The sequence below is a fragment of the Andrena cerasifolii genome, chromosome 2 (assembly GCF_050908995.1).
Source record: "Andrena cerasifolii isolate SP2316 chromosome 2, iyAndCera1_principal, whole genome shotgun sequence".
Classification (NCBI taxonomy): domain Eukaryota; kingdom Metazoa; phylum Arthropoda; class Insecta; order Hymenoptera; family Andrenidae; genus Andrena; species Andrena cerasifolii.
Window position 1 is genome coordinate 12,218,195 of NC_135119.1, and position 21,141 is coordinate 12,239,335.

The 21,141-nt window shown below is 39.9% G+C and overlaps 3 protein-coding genes across 4 annotated transcripts; all 3 read left to right on the forward strand.

Annotated features, from left to right (window-relative positions):
• Positions 1-459: 459 nt before the first annotated feature.
• On the forward strand, positions 460-4,371 carry LOC143378864 (uncharacterized). Of its 2 annotated transcripts, none has more exons than XM_076830892.1 (3): positions 460-533; positions 2,007-2,109; positions 3,335-4,371. In XM_076830892.1, the coding sequence occupies exons 1-3, from the start codon at positions 519-521 to the stop codon at positions 3,577-3,579; spliced, it is 363 nt and encodes a 120-aa protein (XP_076687007.1). In that variant the 5' UTR covers positions 460-518; the 3' UTR covers positions 3,580-4,371. The 2 variants fall into 2 exon arrangements, with proteins under 2 accessions (XP_076687007.1, XP_076687008.1); XM_076830893.1 differs by having other exon boundaries at positions 472-533; positions 2,013-2,109.
• An 819-nt stretch (positions 4,372-5,190) lies between these two features.
• On the forward strand, positions 5,191-11,275 carry LOC143378863 (uncharacterized). The gene is made up of 3 exons (XM_076830891.1): positions 5,191-5,214; positions 7,872-7,938; positions 9,212-11,275. The coding sequence occupies exons 1-3, from the start codon at positions 5,197-5,199 to the stop codon at positions 10,921-10,923; spliced, it is 1,797 nt and encodes a 598-aa protein (XP_076687006.1). The 5' UTR covers positions 5,191-5,196; the 3' UTR covers positions 10,924-11,275.
• Positions 11,276-15,364: 4,089 nt separating this feature from the next.
• Positions 15,365-17,066, forward strand: LOC143378831 (uncharacterized). The gene is made up of 3 exons (XM_076830846.1): positions 15,365-15,515; positions 16,223-16,370; positions 16,677-17,066. Exons 1-3 carry the CDS (start codon positions 15,498-15,500, stop codon positions 16,730-16,732), a joined length of 222 nt encoding a protein of 73 aa, XP_076686961.1. The 5' UTR covers positions 15,365-15,497; the 3' UTR covers positions 16,733-17,066.
• Positions 17,067-21,141: the final 4,075 nt, after the last annotated feature.

Sequence of the window (21,141 nt, forward strand, 5' to 3'; positions counted from 1 at the left end):
GAATACCGTTACAGCTAGAAAATTGTGTGGGCAAAATAATTGATTAATTACCGTTTAATACGACCATTGAAGCCAGAATGAACGAGCAATTAAGTGCTTGGAGATAGAACGAAGTAATTTCTGGCTTCGTTGAGGAGTTTCATCTAGACTCTAGGCTGTACCCTTTGGAAAATGCAGAAATTGATTTGAATGTGAAAGGAATCGTGTATTATTTAAAAGTGATGCTTTTTTTATAGAAACGTAAGGAAAAAGGGATATAATTCGCTTATTCCTGATCAGCCGTAAACGATGTGAGAGGTAGGCTAGGCGTTCACCAAGGTTAAGGTGGACGATATCCTCCATTTAGGTACGTGCTGCATTCTAATAAAATCCTGCATCGATGAATAACATTCGGTGCTGAAAGGAAATACTTGGCTTTGATTGGTCAACTGCGAGGCCGAGCCCCGTATATAATTCGATCTTTACTTTAGTGCTTTAGTTTCCTTCTATCCTCGCGTCGCGACTACGAAAAGGTCGATATGCTATCATTAAAGGTACGTCAGCACTACCGTTTACTAATCCTCCGTTTGCTGAAACGGAAATTACGAAATTTTGCTAATACTCTACCTGTGATTCTGCGAGCAAATGTGTATAAGGTGTAGTGCGAACCAATGGTGCGGTGTATCGATGTCGAAGGGTGAACTTTTTCACCGAAACACTGTTCAAATTATATCTTCGGTGAAGTGCTACGAAGTTACGTTAGGTTTTTCGAAGAAGGGAATTCGCTAGTAGAAGAGAACGAAATAATTCAGGCCCATTAGTAAAGTGTTCACTATGATATTATTTTATTATAAACATTATTCTTAAAATTTTCATATCCTTCAGCGATGAGAAAAAGATGCTCACATAAGTTGGGTACGATTAAGTTAACTATACCAATACAGTACTCTAAAATTGAATCTGGGGTCGTAACAAAAGGGATTCCGAAAGGTACACGCTGCGTTTTCTATTGTCAGTTCAATGGAGGAAATGTTTCACATAATTAGGAACTATGGTGATAAGCCGTTTTAAATAGAACAGAAAGAGAAAAGAGCTAAGCATGAGCACGATACGAATCACGTGAGTGACGCCGTGAGAGGTGATTGCGTTCTTCAAGGTCCATATGTTTCAGAGTTCTGTGAATGTTAGATCTGTATTCATTAAACCTTTTCCAATCAAATGCTGAGAACCAAAGTCCATTGAAATCTTTCGACGGGGGAGAGGAATTTGGCACAGTTGTATATGTATCGTTTTCGGGATTCAAGATTACCGAGTTGTATTTAATCGTCTACCATGGCGAAAATCCTCGAAACGAAATCCTAGCCTCCTATTGACCAACAGTAATCTTACGCGGCGTATATAATTCGATCTTCCACTTGGTGCTCCAATTTCATTCCTATTTCACTAGTCCTTGAATCGCCGACGCGAATCTCAGACATGTATTTTCCAAAGATACCAAAAACTTTGTGCCAAACACTAGTACTTGCATCGTACATGCCACCGAAGGTACCTCAGCTGCACAAATCAAGTCGTTTTTCCACAAGAAGTAACCGGAGAAAGCCAGAATATTTAACGTCCAGCAGATAACGCCTCGAACGTGTTTAATCAATGTTTCGCGAAATTTCTAAACTCGTGCTCAGGCACTGGTGAAGCATTCTGCTTGTTTATTTGAAAGGAGTACGGCACGAAGCAAAAACTGAAATGCAAACAATGGCACACTTTCTATCTGCTATTGTCACTCGCTGCTTTTACCTAAGTCAGCCATTGGGTGGGTCAACTCAGGAATGAATCATCATTCGTTACATTGATAATTCTCTGATTTATCCAGTTAAAAATTTACATTATTAACAAGACAACATTTGCCACAATATCAGAAGAAACCACCCTTTTACATTTTGTATTTGCTTCGAAATACTTCGAAAATGTTCACGCGTGGAGTGGTAGAGCCATGCAAATTAATGATACATTTGTTGTTAATAATTCATTAGTTACAGACATATCTGCTGTTGTCTCTGGTCGGTCTGTTAAATTTATCGGCGGTCGCACCCGACAGCGCAGGAATCGTGGAAATGGTGAACGGATTGGCGTACGGTAAGTCAGTCTGCTCCCTTTTCATGCAATGCAAAGTTTATGTAAATGTACTACCACCTTTCACCATTATCATTACGAGAATTACATCTAATTTTTTATTATTCCTGTACGCGCATAAGTGTAACTGGTCCTGACCTTTGTAAAAGTAATTGTTATGGTTTTATACTCAACTGTGCAACGGTAGAGGACGACACCGTTCGAGACCATTGGAGTTTGTCTCCTTTCACTTCTCAGCACAGAAAGTTTAAAGTAGAGACTGGGAAAGGGGGTCCATTAATCTATATAGACTACTACAATGCAGATCATGAACAATTATTAACCTTACTTCACTTTTGAACTGTTACAGGCATAGGGTTCATAAGAAATAGGATCTGTCACTTAGAGACTTCAATATTTACGAAAATAACACAGTTCGACAAAATTTGACTTTTTTCGGACTTGTAACATTCAATAGCCGTTTCTTATAAGTTTTCGGGGCATCACCCTCAGTTTTTGAGAAATTCGATTTTGAAAAAAAAACTGCAAATTTTCAACTTTGAACATCTTTTGTGTCGATATCTGCAAAAAGGGGTGCATTTCGGGTGTTCTTTTCCGTGTGATCGTTGTTTAAACATATTTAAATGTTCATAATGCACTAATAACTTATACCCTTGTATTCGGGAGGGTTCATACAATAATTTGACGGAACAAGCAACCAAATAACTATTATTTTTTCGACACAAAAGATGTTCAAAGCTGAAATTTTTCAGTATTCTTCAAAATCGTATTTCTCAAAAACTGAGGGTGATGGCGACAAACGGTTTACGGATTCGTTTTCAGCGTCCGAAGGCTATAAGAAACGGCTATTGAGTGTTGCAAGTCCAGATGGCTGTCGAACTGTGTAATGAGTGTACTTTACGATATTCCTGGGAAAGCAATTAGAAAATATAAAAGTAGACAAGAAAAGCACGAGAAACGAAAAAGAAGTGTCTTCACTAGCATACTAACTCAAATGATTCTTGTTTACTGTGAAACTTTCCCTACTCAATACTTCTTTTGCCGAATTCGCTGCAAGTCAGTTGAAATTTCCCAAACGCATCAAATTTTACAAAATTCTACTCTGTAAGACAAATATTACTCATGCTGAATTTTCAGCCTAGAAACATTTGAAGCGTTAAAGTTGCAGCTCGCTTTCAGTTGACCTTTCACCTCGCCGTTTTACTAACTATTGTGAATTTCGTTGCAGGTGGCATCCCGTACGGAAGCGTCACAGGAATGTTAGCAAAGTATCCGAGATTCATGGGACAGCAGATCAACACCCTTCAGGCGCGACAATTAAACGGTTTCAGGGCTGTCCGACCTCTGGTGGTCGCACCAAATTTTAGAGCTACCCGCTTAGTGGGAGCGCAGCCGCAAGCCGTGCAGGTTTACAGCATTCCCGGTGTCGCTGCTCCTGGCGTTCTTAGCACGATCGGCCGCATACGATACTAAACATAACTAATAGCAAAGCGTTAGAAATGAGACGTACAAAAGTTCCATTATGACTCTAGAGTCTTGCATATCCATTGAACTCAACGTATCGACTCTACATCAGCAATCCCATTATCGTCGTATCGTTACACCATGTTACTGAAGCTATACAAATTCTGTTCATCATTACTGTCACGTATATTTAAAGTCTATTTATGAATGGTTGACAAATCGATACTCCTTATTTGTTATTTCTTAAATTACCATCGAGAAGAATTAGTCGGTTCACGTTACTCGAATTGTGGCATTAATAGTAAGAATATAAGCATCCTCGAAGAGATGGGGAATGTTGCCTATGGGAATTACAACAGTGTAAACGACATCGTTCTGGGTACGAATTTGAAGGTGACTTTTGAATAATAAACTCGCTGTCCTGGATGCATGAAAAATATTTAACAAATGGTTGAGTGCTAGAAGAGAGGTCAAGCCAGCGTAATCTGCGAGATTTGTATCGCTGAAAACTGGTTTCCTGGCTTCTAAACGGTTAATTTCATTGCAACACGTAAACACGTATTTCTGAGTGCGATGAACGGGTTACTGATCAAGCACGTTAAGTGCAATGTTGAATACAATGGAAGTGTTTCGGCCGGTAATTGAAATTGGTTGATAAAGAACATCGAATTATTCTTAGGACGATTATTATTCTTAGAAAGGTCATAGTTCAACAATTCTCCTTACTCCTGTATGAAGATCATCCGAACGAGTTGTATCAGATCATAAAATCTATTAAACCACGTTGCTTGAAGTTTCAAACTTGTTTTTGAGTTCTGATGCGAAGGCATTTTGACCCAGAACTATGAATACCCAATAAATGGATTACAGTTGCGTATATATGTGCGAATGTTTCACAGGGTTGGATTCTTTTCAGTGAATTCGTAATCACGTTATTGGAGAAGGAATATCTCCTTCCAATTGGATTTACTCAATCACTGTGTAACAACTGGAAGAAAGGATTGCATCGGATGTTCTGACAAGTAGCGATTCGTTTGGATTCAGCTGTAATGAACGGTTCTCTGCTAAATGAATCAGACAATGATATTTCCGAAGCGTCTACCGTAATGCTATTACGAAATACCATGTCAGTGTTTCAAGTTACATTAGTCGATACTCTATTCTTACGGTACCAGGCCACTTTGGTATCTTCTAAGTTGACTTGACGGACGCAACAAATGAAAACTTTGTTTACAGACAATAAGCAACTTCGAAGGGTTGATACAGCATAGAAAAATGGTTATTTAGATCGTTTTTTCGAAGTCAGTAATTGAGGAATTATTATCACGATAACATAGATTTGAAATTTACTCGACTACAGTGGGAAATATCTTATATTAACGAGGTATTATACGGAAGATGCTGATTAAGTATAAAGTAGTCCACGCAGAGAAGAAGTATGATGGGAAATATCGAGAGTTAGGTTCGAGTTAAGCAGTTTTTATAATGCTAATCTTTCATACATATAATATGGAAGATTCGCGAGTCCCGTATCAATTGAATTAGGGCAAAAGCATTTAAGGAGAGAAAGTATAAATGACATCGGAGACGGTGTATGGCTGTTAGTCGTGACGAGTCGCACGCACGATGCATTACCCTCTACACGTGAGTATATGGACGCTAATACGATCCTCGTTGACAGAAAGAAAAATGAGGAGAGACTATTTTGCAACTGCAGAGATAATATTGGTCTCTTGCGACCCGGCTACCTTCCGAACACGAGCCAAGAAAATCAATTTTCGTCTTGTTTCGACCTAACAACGCGTATCAAACAATTGTGCGGTTGCGCAACGGATTGTTCGTTGCATTCCTAATTCAGCTATTGGCTCTTTTTGGAATAAATAATTGAACAATACTCGATTTTTCATTTGTCCAAAGTTATTCGGGATTTCAAATTCAAAGTCTTGAATAATGCATATTTAGCTCTAAAGCATATTATAACTTGATTGCTTTGAATGGTGAAAAGAAGCGTAGGTAAAACTTAAAAGTAGCGTAGAGATGGTGCACCCAGTATTAGCGAAGTATGATATACCAATTTGTTTATTGGAAACGATTGAAATCTACAGTGTGTAAATGTTTATTTCGTAAACACCAGCGATTAGCAATTTATTGCTGCATGGTGCATCGCGCGTTGCAACAGGGGAAGATAACATGTGCACTCACACAGTTGTACCAGTTTTGCAATAATAAATAACGAGGGTAACTTCATCGCTCGTGGAATATAAAAATGTTTTCTTGACGCAGTGTGATCTGTTCGATTAAAGAAGATGAATCTGTGGAAATTTATTAGTGTCCAGTGCAACCACCTAATTCAAGCGGTGTCATTGTTCGTAATTGGTAGGGCAGGGCTTGCGCAATCGTGATAATTTATTGTGATTTGTGAGAAACGTGTGGCACAGGTGTTGTTCAAGATTTGCAAATGTCAGATAAATTTAATAAACCTTCTATAACGCTTTTGCTACGAGCTTCGTACCTATTTATATGTTCTAAAGCACACGTCCTTGCGAGAAGAAAGGATTAATCGTTGCATAATTATGCTAATTGCGATCCGAGTATAACAATATGTGATATAAGATAAATCTTCTGTACTGAGAATGCGTTCCACTTGAAATCCATTCAACTGAATGCAATTGAAGATAATTTTCTATGTATTGTTCCTATAAATATCAATTGCATTATATCATTTTCTTAATTTTCGATAAGAAACAACTACCTTCTAAATTTGTACGTGTAATTAAATACTGCAGGCTACCGTTAAAAGTGCAAATTTGTTCGTTCGAAATATGGATCATTCATTGATTTTCGTTCGATTACTAAGAAAGCTAGCGTGCCACCTGCTTCGACTTGAATTTCATTCTATAAACGTGAGTGTGTTGTAACTTATTTTTGATCGCGATAGTGGTCATTCACGAGAATCGCGTCGCGTATAAATCGTGAATGACCACGTGTGCTTTATTACGGCCGCGGCATACGTTGCTGGTAGGAATCAACCTCGTCAATGAATGAGCGATGAATGAAGCGCGGAACAATTACCCATTTCACTTTCAGCATGAATTATTTATTGGTAATCGATAGTCATCGAAGAATCCCATCTATTTCCACGAGAATTCTCAAATTCACATAAGATCAAAGTATAGAGACAACCATTTGATAAAAAATTCTTTAAAAAAAAATTTGCAAGAATTTACATCTTTCACGTGCAATGTTCAGTGAATGCTGTCGAAGAGGGGTGTTCTCTGAGTATGTAGGTATTAATAATTCAGACTAATTTCTGCTTGCAGAACTCTATGATTGAATTTGTATAAAAAATCGCAAATAATAAGTAGTAATTTGCGAAGCTATTTTCTTACATGATCCATAATGACCAACGCAATAATTACTGTCCACTTTCCTGCTTTCTTTTATGCGTGCCGCGTATTTTACAATAGAGCCCCGATATTGCATAACTACAAACCAATTATTTTCTCGTCCACATGCGCTGCATATCGTGCCTGGAATTCTGTGAATTTCAGGAAGCAATAAGTCGTCTGCAATCGATTGATTCGTCAAGCGTTTCAACAACGTGAAGAACAGGTTCCATCAGCGCGAACGAACAGCATTGATTACTTCCCTTTAGGGGAATGTTGTATTTTATGACGGAATAAGGATAGCTGAGATTCTCCTCCGATTACCCGTGTTTGTTTACCCTAAATAATATAATTGTTATCCAAACGTTCGTCATCTGTAACAACGTAAAGGAAATAAGTGCACAAGCACTTGCAAATCTTACCTAAATGTACGTATCTGTATTTCCTCACCCTTGTGGAGTCATTCGCGGAGTTGAAATTATTTTCATTTTAAGTTGAAATGGAATTATATTGAAGAGGAAAGCGAATATTCAAGAGTCGAAACATTTTGCTATTTGAGGTTTTTTTTTTGTTAACTTAAAAGTGTCTGCGAATGGTTGAGGTGTCTTCGGTTTACAATCCTCGCGATTACGCCCTCGAAATTTTCATAATCGACTACAATAGGAGCTCGAAAAGTAAGTGTGTCACGTATGAAACGATGCGTTGATCTTCGGACTTGCGCGTGTACGCTCCTTGCGTCACGCAATGACAAATAAAACATCGTATTACGGGAAATTGCCGGGCACGCGCACCGCGGGCTCTCATTACCATGCTCCGTGTTACGCAGCTCGAAGGGAAGCCGGGATTTTCGCGACGCAAAGAGAAAGAGAGGGACTCGACTCCCGTGTTCTAACTCTCGCTTTTGTTCTGTCGTAGATAACGGTGCTCTGCGCGGGGCTCTGGATCCTTCAAGACGATGTGAACGCGGCAAAAACCGGAGTCAGTAAGCAGATTGTTATATCGCTCTGGGAAACTGTTAATTATCCTCGCGTTTGCCCTTGAACTAATTCCTAAGGCAATGATAATTACTTTTAAAAGGACACAATGGCATTAGCATGTATTTTTAGTTTTGCCTTCTCTTTATTATGCCAGCGGTGGGATTTCAGAGCTTCCCTTGCTCGCATAAGTTAGAAATAAACTTACAGGACTGAGCAAAAGGTGAAGAAAACTCTGCGTAGAAGTCGAACAGCGAAGGAACAAAATGCCTACTGATCGTAATCGACATTAAATCGCCACGACTAAATGTTCTTTTTTGGTCAATGGTCTGTATTACGTTTTGAATATCATCGTTCTACGCCATGTATCACGTTATAGTGGCACGTATATCCACTGGGAAACGCTGCTGGCGTTTCGGCGACTTCAACGCGTGGTAAGGAACGATCGGCAGGCACGAGAGCGATCCATGTGAAACACGAATGAGAGGAACGACAACTGAAATGTCAATGAAACAAATGAGACTTCATTTTCACCTGCCATTTTGCTGAATTAGTCGGTGCTATATGAACTGAATCGGGGCACGAGCATTTAATGGGAGAAAGTATAAATGACAAGGTGCATGATGTATGCCTGTTAGCCATCACGAGTTGCACGCACGGTGCATCGCTCGCAAACACGAGAATCTACGGACGCTAACAGGATCCTCGCTTGCTAGAGGAAGAAACTAGCTATTTCGCAACTGCAAAGATGATATTCGTCGTACATCGTTGCCCGGTGTGGCAATGGGTCCACTTTTTTCAGCTCGAATTAAAGAAACTGATTCCCGATTCTTTCGGATCTGATAGTATGTTACCTATGATAAATTACTGTATGCTGCGTGGTGGGCAGTTTAGTAACATTCAGGGAATTTTTAATGAGGAATCCCGGTCTCGTAGTAGAATAATAAAAATAATTTTTGATCTTAAACCGCACGGGTTCAAGGAAAACGACAAGCACTTTTTTGAGGTCCAAAGAAGTGTGATGGATAGGGAGCTTTTGCGTGACGCAAACAACGATTATATGTATAGTGCGACAGAAAACAATGAATTACATCTGTTTGCATGAATTTGAATGGGAGAGTACTAGTAGAAGGGATGCTGCAATATTTTATCTTCTAAATTTAATGTTTTACCTTCGTATCTGCTTGTACGTGCTGTCTTCTGGTTGATTACTCGCTATTAGATTCAAGCATCTATATTACATCGAATGGACACTTTCTAAATTACACATTTATGTAACAGGTGCCGATGTCCTGACGTCGTTCGCGAAGAACGTCGCGTCCATCCTCTCATCGACCTTGCTGAGCGACTTCCACGACACCTTTTCGAACCAATCGGTAGAGTATCTGGCTTCTCTTAAAAAGGCACAAGAAGCACACGCGTCGAGCATCGAATCAATCAAGCCCAAAGGCTCGGACATTCCAGCAAAATCTTCTGTCGAACGCTTCAAGAGATTCGCTCAGGAATATCAGGCTCTGGACGAGAGGAGAAGAGGATTCCAACATGCTTATGCAAACTCCAACGATCCACAGTACGGAAAACGTTTCAACCCCCACTTTATACTGGATCGTGACCGAAGAATTCAAGACGGGGCCAGCATCCTAGCTACAGAGAATATCGGCAGCAAAGAGAACTCGATCGACGCTGACATAAACGCAGCTTCCCTCCACTATGCCAATCACTATCAGCATCCACCTGACTTCAAGTATAATGCTGATCATCTGCATCCGCTGGATAACGCGAACCACCACGGACACTTCGGCTTTCCTCCCAATTACCAGCTTCACCAGGCATCTGGAGTTGATCCCGCACAACCTGCAGAAGGGGGCGAAGCTAACCCAGGAGGAAACGAGGACGTTCAGCTAGCCAGGCTAACACACAGGCCGTATAATCTTAATTACAACGGTCCTTACAATGCTGCTCAGCATCCAGAATTATACAGACATCCAGGTGCCTACTATCCTGATGGTGGGCAGGTTGAAGGGAATGGTCGACATCTAGCACCCGCGAGCGAGCAGGACGCAGGTAATCCATCTAGGTTATCCGATGATCAGAATCAAGGACAATCTGCGTTAGCGGGATACGACTACAATCCTCGTTTTCCCTATCGACCGCCTTATCACGATGGCTTCTATGGACCTCCGGATTTCTATAATGGTCCCTTCAACGGTTCCTTCAATCCAGGGTACCAGGGGCAACCGGCTGACAATTCTACGAATGTTCAATTCCCGAATGGTCCATTTCCGAATGGTCAATTTCCGAATGGTCAATTTCCAAATGGTCAATTTCCGAATGGTCAATTTCCGAATGGGCAATTTCCGAATGGGCAATTCCCGAATGGGCCACACCCTTTCAATGGCTATGGGTTTTATCCCAATGGCCCTTATCAACCTTATTACCCGAACTACTATGGTAATGGAAAACCTGCCCAACCTCAGAATCCGCCCGAAAATTCGGGGACTGCGGAGCAAACGTCACCTGAGAATAGTCAGGGGAATGGTCAAGTTAATGGTGAAGTTAATGGTCAAGTTAATGGTCAAGGGAACGGTACTTTTCCCCCCGGATACCCTAATCGTCCTCCTTATGGATTTCCACCGCACGGTCCATTCTACGGCGATTTCCACTTGCCATATCCTCCGTTCCCCTTCAGTGGCTTACCATACCATCGTTTCGGTCCCATTTTCCACGATCCCTTGATCCCACGGTACAGACCAGTCCCTTATTCACATGTTCCTCCAAATCCTTATCAACCCGACCATGGTAAGAAAAGTGTTAGTGATGCTCCTGCAACCTCTGAATCGCCTATGAACAGCGACGCAGAAGTGATTTCTGAAGGCAGCTCGGATATAGTTCAAGCCTTGCTTTCGAATCGACGCGGGAATCTTCTGTTCCCTTGGCCCGTTTCCAAAGAATCCAAGTTCAAGCCTCAACAAACACTGAAGCAATTGTCTTAATACAGTAAGATACATACAATATAGTGGAACCGTCGCTGAGAACATCATGTTCCTTGCAATACTGAACAAAGCTAAGGTAAACAATGGGTTATTAAAGAAATGTAAAAAATTCATGTAAAGCTTTATAACTTTTTATTGAAAGTTCCTTTGAGCTCAAATTAAAAGAAATATATATAATGGAACCTCATTACCTGAATTACTAGAAATAGATTATATCCTTCTGGACCTGGAGCCCCAATCACAGAAGCCCTCTTTTGAATCTCACAATTACAAGTATTGGAGCATTCAGATAAGAGAGGCCCTACTGTATTACCTAATTGTAAGATTTAATTTAAATATTTATATCAACGGAAATATAATAATATATGCAAATCTCCATAAAATTACTGTAAGGGAGAGGAGAATGATATTCCAGAAATGCTTATTTACTTGCACCCTTCAATTTTCCTTCCACTAGATTACCATATCGTCTATTCTTCGTCCATTCACGAAGGACATCGCGAGGCAGTTCCCTTGCGCAATGATTAAAACAAATAACCGCGTAACTACCAGCTTCGCGGCTGGTCTCGTGTCGCGTCCTTGCTCCGCCGTTCTCGAAAAGACGAGCTGGAAGAATCGCGGACAGATCGGATCGCTACGCCCGCGGATAAACGGAGATGTTTAATTGTGGCCCGACGAGGTGTTCCCGACGACACGCGCCGTAACTTGGCATTGATCAGCGAAACATTCCCATGGTTATGATATACAAAAAAGGTTCCCACAGCTCTGGCTGGCCTTATCCCGCAATTACAAGCCGTGCCCACGATGCATGCCGACTACGGTCTGATAATTTTCGTGGCCTCCGGGAGCGGATTTTGCATACGGGTGTCGCCGTATCGACGTGAATGATCGTCGAACACGACGGCAGATGACTGCAGCCACCGATGACGTCAGGAACGGGAACCATAAGCGAAACAATTCACCGAAACTGTTGCCCTCGGCGCGATCATTCGCTCCTAACGCTGATCGACATCAGGTAACCGCGCAGTAAAAATCGATTCAACGTTACACCTTCAAGGTGAATATGTCGCGGTACGTAATACGCGGAAAGTCCTTCGGCGCTCGCATTGATCGCAGATTCTGGGGAAATAGTGTGAAAACAGGAAAAAAAATAGATTACGTAATAGGCAGAATTAGATGCTGCTTCCGACACGATGATCGAGTGGATGATTCACGGAAGGCGTTGGATGGGTCAGGGAAAATCGTTTGTCACGAGAAGTTGAATCTGGATGCACCCGTTTACAGTGAAGTCTGGTCGATCAGCTGTGCTAGAGAGACGCTGGGTCACATGCTACAAGATTGTAAGGAGCTCAAAAGAGAAAATTCAACGATCAGAGGGATACTAAAGGGAGAAGAAAATGGAGCGGAGTGGATGCTTTCGGTTCTGGAGAAAAGAAGAAGAAAAGAAGAACAAGATGAAGGAAGAAATCAAAACGAAAGCACAATCTTTAACTAAACGCATACTAACTTTAACTAAACCATACGCATCCACTCCGCTTCTTCTTTCCTTCTTCTTTTTTTCCTTTAACTAAAGATTGTGCTTTCGTTTTGATTTCTTCCTTCATCTTGTCCTTCTTTTCTTCTCCTTTTTTCCAGAATCATACGCACCCACTTCGCTCCTTCTTCTTCTCCCTTTAGTGTCCCTCTGATCGTTGAATTTTCTCTTTTCAGCTCCATAGAGTCTTGTAGCATGTGAGCCAGTGTCTCTCTAGCCTGTGGAAATCTTAGGGTGCGAGCATTGAGCTATAAAAATACCTGGAGAGTGAACGGAGCAACGGCGGCCGGTTCGAGGAAGAGGGAAGTAACGGGTGAACCTATCTCTGATGTATAGTGCAGGCAAGTGAAGTTATCTATGCACACAAAATGCATACATAACGCAGATAGTACAGAGTGAGAGGGATAATAGGAAGAAGAAGGATAGGTTCACCCGTGATCTCTAATTTGCATCAGAAGATTTCCTATTTTTTCGGGCCGTCATCGTCACAGTAGTCTACCCTCTTAATATACCTAATGGTGTAAGAAATCCTGAGTCCTTCTTGAATTCTAAAGGGCTTATTCCCTTGCAGTTAACAAGACCGCTAAAATGCACAAAGCAAGAAACGTAACGACTTCGCACGCTGTACAAGATAGATGGGACGAAGAAAATCAGGCCGCAATTAATGACTCACCGAGTCACGCGATTTTTTCCTCGCGAAACGGAGTAGCTACTTATCGTGTGCACGACGATCGGTTATGCGATACATATGCGAGGCGTCCATTCTCGAATCATCGGCTAATTACAATGCTGTTCGTACAAATTCGCCGAACTCGTCTAAATGAAAATGAACACGCTGTTGCGAGCGCGCGTGATTTCGTGTCACTTGCAAGACAAATCGAAAGGCTTTGTTCGTTAATAAAAAATTCATATCTCCCCGTACGTGTGATTAAATGTTTTCGGCAGCTCGTTGGGCAACGCTACGATCAATAACACTTGGAAGCATTACACATTAACCGTAATTAATGATAATCGTGTCCTCGGTACCACGAGTGTCCCAACGTTCTTTTTTCACGATTTCGTCCCCCATGACGTGTACCATGTAATCTCACCATTTTGTAACATGATATTCCCCTTCCTCCCCCTCGTTACGTAAGCTTCAGACTTTTCTTCTTTCTGTTTCGATTACGGTACTCATGGTGCCATCACTTGGCTTCCCCAGACCCTGCATTCCCGTACACACCCATTGTCCCTTTGAAAATGGTAATTAAACTGTCCATTAGCGCTGTAATAGCCCGCTAGCAATCCCTCATCTTTTTCTTCTCTTATCGTAATAAGTTTCGTATTATAAATGAGTGGACATGGTTTAGAATGATTCAAGAGGTTGGAAGTCAATTAAGGGGTTGCGCCACCCTGAAAATTTTGAAAAAACGATTTTTTTTCTTTGCACTTTCTTATTACGTAAAGTTTTAAGAATAATTTAAGCCATGGTGGACGCAAAAATTCCCCAAAATAGCCGAGTTGGAGACTTTAAACGAGGCGCGGATGTCGATATTCCGCAGCAGGTAGCTACCATTCTACTTTTCTTCTTTTGCGTTTTTCTCGAAACTACATTTTCAAAGATGACCTATCAAATATCTCCAAAACTATCTGTCCGATTGAGTTCAAACTTGGCACGCATATTCTTAATGGTATTATCTACGATGTAGCATATCAGTTTTTCCATCCTATACCCCATTCGTATATAATTAATGGTTTAAATTCGTTTTTTCATGTGAAAAACGTATAATTTTTTTCACTTTGCTCTCATTTGTGCAATAATTTTTTTTTCTCAAATCCCTATGCTACATCGTAGGTATTTTATTAAGAAACACGAAAATCATCGGGTTTTTGATTTCAGACGAACATGTTCGTTATAATTTGTTAGGTTAGTCACGCGTGTAACGGCGGACGAGCTTCGCGGGAGAACAAATAACTCGGTCATTTTTTAATATTTTTGTACAGTATTTATACAATATATGCACTAATACATGCTCTACCCATAAGAAGAAAATAAATCATTTTCAACCTCATAGTATCAGTAAAAAAATTCGTCTAGTTTAGTGCTGTTTCGAGCGCGTCAGGGTGGCGTAACCCCTTAACTCGCAATCAGCATTTGTAGAACTGATTGATTCGAAGCAGTGAATTGAAACAAGATTAACCAATTTGTTGACAGCGGAGTGCAAAAGTTTGGACTAATAGGTAACTTTTGTACGTTTGAAGTATTAAATGATAATTCAATTTTAATCAAGGTTCTTTGTGTACCTGCTACTTAGCGAGGGGTTTCGGTAACTGTTTCTACGACGGCCTGCCCGGGTACCTCGTAAATGGCGACATTTGCTAGAAGAATGACAAGAAATGCCTGCTTATTGGTAATTTCAGCTGCCACGTTCAAACACGCGATTCACTGTTACCGCGAAGATGCGAAATTACTCGTCAGAAAGAAACTTGCATTCTATAGAAGAAGCTACGGATCCTATTTCCATATTCCCGTATTGTATTTCTGCCACCAGAATGAAAAGTATGAATGAATTTTATGAATATCCCGGTTTCGTGGAATTCAAACCAAAATGTTACAACGGCGTTTGCAACGTGCACCATTGTCCTCTTCTTTTAGAGTATCACGGAATGTAAGAAGGATTGGGAAACGTAATAGGACGTTGCTGGTACGTCCGAGCCCCCCAACGAATTTGGATGTCAAGGCGTTGTTCATAGTGCGTGCACGTTGCGACCGTCCCGAAAGCATCGCAGTCCCTGCTTCGTATGTCTCTTTCATAATGACGCGTTGCATCCGCATAATCTCAGGGTAACAATGCCAAGCTTTGCTATTAGTGTTAACAGAGGAAAGCCAATACGAAGGCTGGGAAAATCGCTGTTCGGGGGCCGTGGCGGGACCCCGCCTTTGTTATAAAAGAAACTGAAACCGACGTTAGGCGGACAGTGGTACATACTCTGCTGATCGATCAGGAAAAATTGGTGTAATCACTCGAGCAACGGACAGGCTAGTGTCACCTGACAGAGAATGGCTTGCTTGAAACTTGTAAGTAACGATACCGGGAACAAAAAGTGATCCAAGTTCAGTTTTTCAGCGGTCGATATCGATTTCTGTCAAGCGTTTAAGGTGCGATTCCGCGACGAGATTTTGCCTGAGACTTTTCCATCGCGAGACGAAAGTCTCAGCAACAGCTAAATGTGAATAATGGGAACAGTCGCGAGAGATGAGATTTTTGAAAATACATCACGAAACTTGTCTCGTGAGAGACTAATTTCATAAAACTAATGACAAAGTAATTAGAAAGTAATAAAATAATTAAATAATTGTCTCCACGCGAGACACGATATTTTTATCTCATCTAGGATTTTCACCTTCAGAGACGATTCAAAGTTACGACTGTAGTCAAAGTTACGACTTATCAATCTGGGAATGTATCAGAGTCATTTTATCTACAATTCTTTATATTCACAATTATTACTTGCGTATATAGCTTCGTGACAAACTTTTAATCATTCAACATTTAATTATCCTTCGAGTCATTGCTATGCAATATAATGCGCAGTGTGTAGTGCCGCGTAATCGCAGTTAAAGATTTTATCAATATTAATTCGCAAACTAATTTATACATTGTGAACTGATTTGTTGATATTCTATATTCCATGCGGTGCGCAGTGTTACGACCATGTCATTTGTAATTCATTTCTGCATACACTGGATGCATTGTTCATGTTTTCCTTTTCTTATTCCCAAAGTACACGGTTCTGCTGCTGGCTGTCATCATTGGCATTGTAGCTGCGAAGCCAGGATACCTGGGTGGATACGGATACGGCGGCTACTACCCTTACGTTTATAGTTACAAGTACCCGTCTTTCGGATTTGGGCATGGTTATGGACACTATGGTAAGAGAACATTGGTGCATTGCATGACGAAACGTAGAACGCGACAGCACTGTCTTCAACGTCAATGAATCTTTTGTAAACCATTTAATGGCTTCGATAATTCGTGTGACATTTCGAGATGTGTCAAAGTATTCGGAATTATTAATTTCCAACACTGCCGTGCATTATATACAGCATTTTATGAAATCTTTCCTCGAATTCGTGAAGTAGACGAATTATTCATCGACGTTGTTCACAAGATCGATCGCGATGTAGACAAAATATTCATCAACGTTACCCTCATCCTAATTTGCTTTTACCCCTTAGGCTACCCTCATTACGGTTATGGTCATGGATTCGGTCACTTTGGTGGCTATTACTAATCGAAAAGACGACCTTTTGGATACCACGATACACGATTTGGAAAGGAGAGATGTTTAGACAGAACTTAGTACCGATTCTGTTGTCGTAATCTTGTTTTACAACATTGGAACTGTGCTTTACGAAATGATAATCGAAGACACCCGTTGTCTACACCTCTAGTATAAACTGCATTTATCGCCTCTTATATTAAATCGCGGCAAAGTAATCGTAGCTGTTAAAGTAATGATAAAGACTCTTCTGAAATTAACAGAACAAATCTGACGAAACTTTATATTCTCACCGTCGTTAATGATTGCGCAAAACGAATAAATAAAACGTAGAGTTTAATGGAAATATCATGTTTGCGGAGTGTTATTGTAGAGACCTGTTCAAACTTTCCTTAAATAACGAATCTTAATAAAATTACACAGCTAAATACACACAGAAAACTGTTATTTATGCCGAGTAATGTGTTATGACTGAGTTTGTCAAATAAACTCATCTTTATCTCCTGCTACTCTCATTTTTAAAAGGGAGCCTCATTTCATTCCTATTTGCAATTGTTTCAAAAAGATACTATCGTTGCAATATAAGGGAATTTTAAATTCTTTGCTGTATTGAAAAGAGGTTTTGAAGAATATCTAATACTGCTGAGACGTCAGAATTCTGTTGTCAGGGAAACTTCCAGGGTGTTTGATCTTGTAGATTTCCTAAATAGATAGAAGTGGAAAGAATATCTTTCGCATATTTTGCTGGAATTTGTTACGACATTTCAATTTCATGGACAAGATCTCCTTGGTGCCGAGAAGAGATAGAAATACGATAGAAATGATAGACCTGGTGCTGTTACTTTTCTCTCTAGAATCTTGTGGTTGATTTCACTTAATTGAAGTAATTTGGAGAAGAGTATTGACTACTAGCACGCCAGAACACCTTATCTCACATGTAATCCGTAACATATGTATACCGTTTGAACGTAGAAGTCTATGTACGTTAATTATAATGTCGAAGGGAGCTGCTGGAATATGTTAATATCTGCCGGAGATGCACTTCGCGAGGGAAGTGCTGGTAAAATCCTGTTTCTCTGTGTAATCCCATTTAATTGGGCAACGTCGCCGCGATTAAGAGAGAATGCCACTGCGGTGATCCGTATGTGCAGGTGCAGGGGTCACACGAGACTTTTCAGGTCACCCAGACTTTTACTTTACAAGTTAACTGCACATTGACTGCGACTGAAACTTTAACAACCATCAATCTATAACACTTTATCACGGGTATCCTTGATTCGTTTTCAATGAAATGTGAAAACGGACACTTGGAAATCAGCAATTACCTCTTCAACCTTTGCAACACAACATTTCGAACAGCAAAGAAGCAAGAAATTATTGCTCGCGTATAATCCATTGAGAAACGACTATCTCTTTTACACTCACACAATTTTCTATATTATTCCAAATATCAAATGTATTCTCTAAAGACACAAAACATAGGAAATAATGATGGAGATTTGGTGAGGTGTTTATCGCGATGCGTCCTTCGACGAATATTTTGACCCACGTTTTGAATAAAAATTCGTGAGAGCATTACATAATCTTCTACTCGCTCCGCCTGCACGAGGCATCTTGTAGTATATTATGTACATCTTGTGAAATCGTCTGTGATCCTTTCCGACACTTCAGGTTTACCTTGATAATGGTAGTCGGATTCACTAATGATACAATATAATTTGTTGTAATTAAAATTCCAAGGTTGCTGTATGATGCAAACTTCGACGTGTTTTTTTTTTTTTAAGTATACTAATAAAAATTCTACTTCATACGCGTGGATAAAGCATGCGGTAATTCTTGTAAGGTTAACATCTTCGATTTTATTTAATACGGGGACAAGGATTTCAATTGAATGAACAAGGACGTAAATAAAATATAAATCATCTGTACGAATCGTACTGTATTAAAGAATCGTTTAAAAAAGCACCTGGCAAAGTGCACTTAAAAAACTTGCACATCAAAGATTAACTTCCCCTCGCATTGCTCCCATCTCTGTTCATAATTTTCAGAGGTAGGTAATAAATCATATCAGACCTGTAGTTTGCTGAGCTCAGATCTTAATTGGGGAAAGGATTTCGTTTCTTTAACAAGAAATACATTCAGAGGAATATTTGCACTTCGTCTCCCCGAAATCTATCATTTAATCGAAGGTGCTCCTATCAGCAGAGGATAGTTCTGTTCGACGACCATCGTTAACTATGTTATCCGACGCAAGGAAAAGATCGAAGGTCAAACGAACCGTGATTACGACCTTTCCGTGGTCGTCGCAGCCCCTTCATTCAGTTGAAAACTAAATACTAGGAGAAAGGATAGTCTCACGAGGAAAACGACTTCATTCATATATAGAAAGAAGGATTCGGTGGCAATGGCAGCACTCAGAAGGGAAGGGGAGAGTGGGCAGATTTGGGTCAGAATTCAATTAATCTCTAAAATTGACCAAAATGAGAGAGAAACAGGCTTTACATGCGAGCATTTATAATTAGTAAGGTTTTACCATCAATGTTCCATCATCATTTCATTTCATTATTTCAAAGAAATCTTTAAAATTATAAAAGTTTCTGAAAGTAATTATTTGACCCATACCTCCATTGTGTGGAAAGGTTTGGGTCGGGGATAAATGGGTCGTTTAACTTTTCTATTAGTTTTGGTGTAAATGTAGGAGACTTTTATATATGTGTATATGTATTTATTACCTACAATGTAAAAATATATGTATACGTATAAAAGTAATGAAGTAAATAAATAAAATAGAAGCTCTAAATAACCTAATAAGCATAAACATATCGAAAGTAGTTGATTAAATTTTCACTATAGATTTTCAAAACTATTGAAGTCAACATTGAAGTGATCGTTGTTCGGAGGACTTAATCGCAATATTTTTTTTATGCGATATTTGCTCAGGAGTCTTTCTCTCTCTTTCTCTCAGTCTTCCTTTTATAAATAAGTGGCATGGTAGGCCTGTAAAAAATAGCTAAAGCGGTTCATTAAAAAGAAAGTGGGAATGTGTGGGTCAACTCAAATCTCCCGCATACTTCTGACCCACGCATCCCGCATCTGAACGTTCATAATAAGGCACCTGTGTTTGTCAAGCAACGTGTTTTATGTTACAATTTATAAGCTATAACTGTTGTTTAAATATAAGTTTGTTTACTAAATTTTTAGATTAAACATACCACGAAAATGCACTTTTACTTATAGAAGATTAATACGCACTGCCACAAACTTTTTGCTTTGGTTAGGAATAATCTTACTACTGCTGTAGCCAATAGTACGTATGCGAATAAGATATGTCTAATTAGGATGGAAATACACTAACTGACCCAAAACTCCTACGACCCAAACCTACTGACTCTCCCCTATTTAATAATTGTCATTTTAAAGTAAACTTTGGATGAAGGTTTCAGCATAAAATTACTATTAACTAAAAGAAATTAGGAATATTGTTCATGTATACGTACATGTAGGTCCAAAGTCAGGTTGCACTACTTGATACAGTACCTACTTACCTCCCTTCGTCGCCATTTTCATAATCGTGGGAAGTTAGTTGCCATAAGGTACAACCACTATGCAGTCTATACAATTTACCATGTTTATGCAACATGATGGTGGAACAATGCAGAAACGTAGTTAATAACGGTGATAATGTTTACGAACGAATGCCAGCTGCGATTATTATTAGCAATTTAATGTAAAGTTCAAGTTGCAGTACCAGTTGAAGGAAAGAACGGAGTTACGTTGGCTGAGTTTCGAACTGGTGTTCAATATTTCATCGTATACGAGAGTTCTTGACATTTCTGAAAACTCAGAATAACCAAAAGACTTTATTTACTATTTCCGAGGAGATCAGACGTTTCATAATTTACCGTATATAATTTGTGCGGTTATTATACATTCACATTTGTTTAAATGCGAGGCTTCGTCCTCAAAACATGGTTAATCGAATGAAAATTAATTTCATAGTGAACGTGATCCTTGAGGATTTAGAGCTTTACTAGAAACAGCCTTTAATTAAATGCTAGAAACGTTTAGCATTTAATTAAAGGCTGTTATTAAAAAGGCGGTATTATAAAGTTAATACGCGTGAGACAAAAGTCTGAAGGTGGCGCTAATTCTTCTCGTCGTTCATTAACGAGTAGGGTGCTGATGAGAGGACGTACATGTAAAAAGGTCGAAAGAATGGTGCACGCGACCTTCGATCCAGCGTCATAGGTTGGATTGATTACTGATAAGCAATTAAAACGTCTCATTTGACTCGAATCCGCGAATGGAGCGACTCGTGTTCCCAGATTCCTTCAAGGTCTTCACGAAGGGAATCTTGCGCGCACAGCGTTTTATGATCAGCCATTATGAGCAATGAAGAGGGATGGTGTTAAACGATTGCG